General features: G+C 34.8%; 1 protein-coding gene across 1 annotated transcript; it reads left to right on the top strand.

Moving 5' to 3' along the window:
* The first annotated feature begins 621 nt into the window (after positions 1–621).
* Positions 622–5,021, top strand: LOC108361410 (elongation of very long chain fatty acids protein 7). The gene is made up of 5 exons (XM_017614018.1): positions 622–682; positions 810–1,000; positions 1,170–1,313; positions 4,118–4,223; positions 4,459–5,021. The coding sequence occupies exons 1-5, from the start codon at positions 622–624 to the stop codon at positions 5,019–5,021; spliced, it is 1,065 nt and encodes a 354-aa protein (XP_017469507.1).
* Positions 5,022–5,385: the final 364 nt, after the last annotated feature.

Genomic DNA, 5,385 nt, shown 5'->3' on the forward strand with positions numbered 1-5,385 from the left:
AGTGATTTTTTATTTTATTTTCTTGAAATATGATTAGTGAATAAAACGTTGTATGTACACATAGCAATAATGCTTTACAAATAAAAATTAATATTACTCGTATCAGTTTAAAAATTCAGTTACATTTAAATACACGAACAAGTGCATTACTATCTACTTATTTGATAAAGCTATTAGCGTTTCCGATTATACGGCCACCACTGTAAGCGCACAACAATGTATGTACTCGTGCGCAATCGAGTAGTACGCCGACAGAGCTGTAAATGCTAAATAAATTAATTATGCAACATTTACTATTGAGGCCACACGAATTAAACGCTTGTAGAAAGTTCAATTCCAATTTCATTTTCTTTTATACAAAGGTTCATTTCCAATGTTGAGGCGACACTGAACACCTTGACAATCGCGAACAATTACAACTTTCTTCATTTCACAACCAGCCAGCCATGCTTCATAATTGAATCGAAAATTTCCATTACGCACACGAAAGTGATCCTATGCTGAACAAAAAAGCTGGGGAACCTATAGAAACAACTAGCCTGTGTGGCAGTGCGAGGCCGTAAAAGGAGTAGAGCAGGCAGAGCAAAAATAAATTAAATTTGCTGGAAATCTATACAAAATATGGCTTACATAACAAAATATATATATCAACTATTGCATGGTATTTTCGAGGAGCACAGGGGTATGTAAGGACAAGGACTTTAAGAAAAACCCGAAAATAAACTTTAAATAAAAAGTAGTTTTTTGAGTACCTCATTCTTTGATTTCAATAAAGGGAAACCTCTATATTCCTGCGTTTTGCTTTGCAGATCCTCGTGTGCAACATTTACCGCTTGTGGGCTCCCCATTTCCTGTCTTCGGCGTTATTGCTGCCTATTTAGCCTTTGTTTTGCATTATGGTCCCAAATGGATGGAAAAACGGAAGGCATTCGACTTGAAAAATGTGATGCGCGTATATAATGCGATACAAGTGATAGCCAATTTCATTATATTCGTATGGGTAAGTACGTAATTACGTGTGATTGAAATACTTTTTTCGACTTTATTTACTTTGTAGAAGTTTTAATTTGGTTAATGGCTTCCGTTTTTTATTTAGTCAACTTTTTTTTTTTGATTTTGATTTACTTACTGCTATTTTCAATGTCTTTTTGTTGTTGTTGTCTTCATAGGGCATACCAAACTCGTATTTACGCAAAGAGTTCAGCTTAATATGTCAGCCGATTGACCCCACCAACACAGAGCCATGGATGTGGAAATTAATTTATCTTTCCTATGCTTATTACATTACAAAGTACTTGGATTTACTTGACACGGTAAGCCAATCACTGAAAGACTATAGCAAGTAAGCATTTGTGGTGGAAAGTGGCCAGGGGGATGGGTGGATTACGAAAGAAGGGGGGGTGGAGTGAGAGCTGTGAGCGAAAAAAGTGCACTGTGACCGCGAAGAAAGTTGATAGATTACTTAAAATTAGAGTTTATGTGCCGCTGAGAGTTGAGTGCTTTGTTTAAAATTTTTATAGTCAAGGCTAGATTGAGTGGAAAATATGGAGTGCATATTTTGGCAAACTAAAAAAAAAAATCCTTCATGATGGGAACAAAAGTAATATACAATAAAAAGCATTGGAAAGCCTAATAAAAAAACCAATAGTTAAAGTTGTTGTTTCACATCTGCTGCGTTACAGCACCGATGTTTTTTGCGCACCTCTACAAACAAATGTATGCATATTTCCTGCTAATCAAAATCACTTAATCAAGTACTTTTGCTCTTTGCTCAAAGGCCAACAGTGTCCATAAACACATTCGAAAGACTAATGCTGGACTTCCACTAGGCATTAAATGGTAAAAATGACAAATGATATAGTCGGTCATTAAAAAATAATCGTGTTAATACATAAAAAAATAATTATTAAGTTTATTTCCACATGGAGTTCTTTTAAACGGCATACATTTTTTGTTTTCATTTCAATGCCTAGTGGAAATTTGGCATTACTATTGTAATTCAAAAAAAGCAATTGATACAAAAACAAATATAAAAGTAGTAATCGTGAAGAAAACAAGTAATATTTAAGCAAAAAACAAAACCGACTTCAATGCTCATATATATATATATAAAAGTTATATATGCATGTATTTTTTTAACTTTTCAAGGTTTGGGTATTGAATACGGGTTAAGTAAATAGCTTTTAAACCGAATAGTTTGGAAAAAAAAATTAAAAACTAAAATTTGGCCTTTGATATCCCATTAAAAAAGTAAATTTCTTACTTTAAATATTAGGTGGCAACCCTAATTGGAAATGCGCTGGGATGAAGAGTACAAACGTATGTTGAGCGTATACAAAAAAATGCGTATTGAAATTAACAAAATACACTTTTCTATTAAAAATAGTGTTCTCAAGAATAACTTTAATTTTATACGCATATTGCGTCGTTTTAGTTAAATTTTGTAGAATCGAAAATAAGTTGCAACCTTTCTCTAATATCCTAAGGGATAACAATTAGTATGTAAACAAATCATTTCTTAAGAGCCTTCTTCTAGTATTCATGAATAGTGATATTGTACCTTTAATTTTTAAACAAAAAATTAACTAAATGTAGGATTCAAAATAGGTGGCAACCCTATTCAAAAATATTTATGGTTTGGGGATTTTTAAAATACCTTTCATTTGGTACCCATATTGTGACGTTTTATTTAATTTCCAACTAATTTCGAATAGGTGGCAACCTTTAACGAGTATTCTCGGAGGTAATACCTATTCGGATAACCTTATAATTCAAAACATTATCTGTATTAAAAATTTCATAAAAGCCGTTTCAGAGAATCCTAGGGATTTATATAATATAAGAATTGCTCGTTTGATGTAATAAGATAAGATTACCGTTAATTTCTTCATGATCCAATGATCGGATCTAAACCAAATTAGAATGAGACCACTTCCTTAAAAAAAATTATAGAAATCGGTTAACGTGATCCATCGTTAAGCGGTAATACGGTAACGAATTGATAACCTCCCCCAGTTTTTGAATTCGGTTAAAAATATTTTCAAATCTTACGAATTCTTTTTGCAAAAAAAATCTACCAAATATATTATTCGATAACTTCATAAAATGTTCGACGATTAGTTGTTTACAAAATTGACATGGGTGTTCCTTTCATCACTTTCATCACATACGTATTTACCTTTTGGGAAGCTGTGTTCCGAAACGCAGCTGCAATGACTTTGCCATGCCGTTTATATGTTTGCGGTGTTGAAGTTGTAAACATTTTTGTTATGAATTTCATAGCCGCCTAGACATTTAGAATAGGAATAGGATGTTTCTCCGTTTATATTTAGCATGCCATTTTACCAGTGTTGCCTACTTGTCGTTGGATCAACTCAGCTAGAAAGGCAGTACAATATTCAAGGCGCAAGACGCGTAGTCGATGTTCAGTTCAAGAGTTCAGCAGAATCTATAATTAAATGTTCCTTTTGTTGCTTTGTAGGTGAATTTCCGCTGTCAGTTACTATCAGTAACCAAAATTCAATTTTCCCTCGACGTTATCACAGACCGCATCAAATGACTTGTGTGTAGAAAGAGTTTAGTTGAAGGTCAAGACATTAAAGCTTATCAGTTTATGAGTTTTGTTGTAACAACAATGTTGCTAAAACTTTCAGTCCCAATTCATAGCGCACTTTGACCTGCTAAAATGCACAATCGCTCGCTCAGATACATATGTATATATATACACTAGGGTGTTCCAAAACAAGTAAAGTCGGAATTTTAATACTATTGGGTATTGTTACTGAAAGTCTTCTGGAGAAGAACAGAGTTTTCCCGATCGAAAATATTCTATTCCATTTCAACGAATAGTGGTTTTTTCCCCATATAAAATACATGGAAAACTTTGAGCGCCTTGAGCAACCTCTAGATATTTTTTGATTTCAAAATAAAAAAAATAGAGGTATATTTTTTCGGTATAGAACAATCCTAGGGGGTGAGCGCATAAAACTTACGACTTTAATTTTTATATGCATTTTTGGACCACCCTAATGTACACATATGTATATATGCACTTTGTTCTATTTTCTTTTGTTTTCACACTAATACCTTTATATCATCTTCTTGTTTCTTTTTGCAGATTTTCTTTGTGTTGCGCAAGAAGAACAATCAAATCACCTTTCTGCATGTTTACCATCACGCCGGCATGATTTTCGGTGTTTACGTTTTCGTGGCTTTCTTGGCAGGTAAGTTTTTTGATAGCAACAAGTAAACATTGATAGAAATACAAAAGTGAAGTGTTGTGTGTGAATAACGGAAGACAGCAAAAAGTCATTAAAAGTAAAGAATACGAAGATTCTATCGCACGAATCGCGTCGAATACGAAGTTTAGCGCTTCCGGTTTCCAACACCTCCATATCCGGAATCTAATTTCACTCGAGCTAATATTCAATTTTCCTTTATCTATTTTATCTTCTACAGGCAGTCACAGCACTATGTTGGGTATTATCAATCTGCTCATTCACACCGTTATGTACTCCTACTATTTTGTGACTTCGGTGTGGCCGGCTAAACAATCCGTTTGGTGGAAGCGTTACATTACACAGTTGCAATTACTGCAGTTCGGCTATTTGGTTATACACTTTGCGATGGCAATTGTGTTCAATCATTGCCAACATCCGGTGCTGATCTCCTTTGTCGGGATCACACAAAACGTTTTCATGTTTGTGCTATTCTTTGATTTCTACTACAGTGAGTACGTAAGAAAACCGAAGTTGTTGGCCCGCAATGAGCAGCAACAGCAGCGAAAGCTACAGATAAATGCAAAGGAGGCAGACCAGGCCAAAACGCGGTCTGCACAGACGGACAATGTGCAAGCGCACATCTTAGCTTCGAAAGACGACAATTCACAATTCGATCGGCTGCAACAGGCACGCGCCACACAAGCGGCCGAGCAATTGAACTCATACAGCAATACGGCGACTAGCAGAAGCAAGCTGCATTTATTGCCAACGTCTAGTCTACTTAAAGCGAAATGCAGTTAAATATAGTTTAAATATTTTTAATATAGTTTTTCATTTTAAAACTTTTTTGTTTGTGAAAATTAAAGTTTTCAGCGTTTAAGTATTAAAATACGAATTTAAAGGCTATTTTGTAAGCAGATTTTTAGGGGTCGTGCAATTGCATACGCTTATATCTTAGACGGGGTAGGTCCGTCTGAAAGTGCCTCTAGTTTTAGAGATTCATTTCAGAAGTTTTTGCCTCCGTAAAAGTTTATGTCGCTACCTAGTCCTAATGCAGTCAAAATGGAGTTTCATCCTGCACAAAACTAAACTTTGGCCATTTTTAGGACTCGGTACAAAACTCCGGATCCGAATGGAATCATACCAGCGATGCTACAACAAACGA

This window comes from Rhagoletis zephyria, unplaced genomic scaffold, assembly GCF_001687245.7.
Source record: "Rhagoletis zephyria isolate East Lansing unplaced genomic scaffold, Rhagoletis_zephyria_1.1 Rzeph_scaffold_00759, whole genome shotgun sequence".
Taxonomy (NCBI): Eukaryota; Metazoa; Arthropoda; class Insecta; order Diptera; family Tephritidae; genus Rhagoletis; species Rhagoletis zephyria.

Excerpts from the sequence above, each read along its gene's own strand:
- LOC108361410 (XM_017614018.1), top strand. The coding sequence starts at position 622 with ATGGCTTACATAACAAAATATATATATCAACTATTGCATGGTATTTTC. Across the intron at positions 1,001-1,169 it reads ATTTCATTATATTCGTATGG|GGCATACCAAACTCGTATTT; the intron begins GTAAGTACGTAA and ends TTGTCTTCATAG. Across the intron at positions 4,224-4,458 it reads TTTCGTGGCTTTCTTGGCAG|GCAGTCACAGCACTATGTTG; the intron begins GTAAGTTTTTTG and ends TATCTTCTACAG.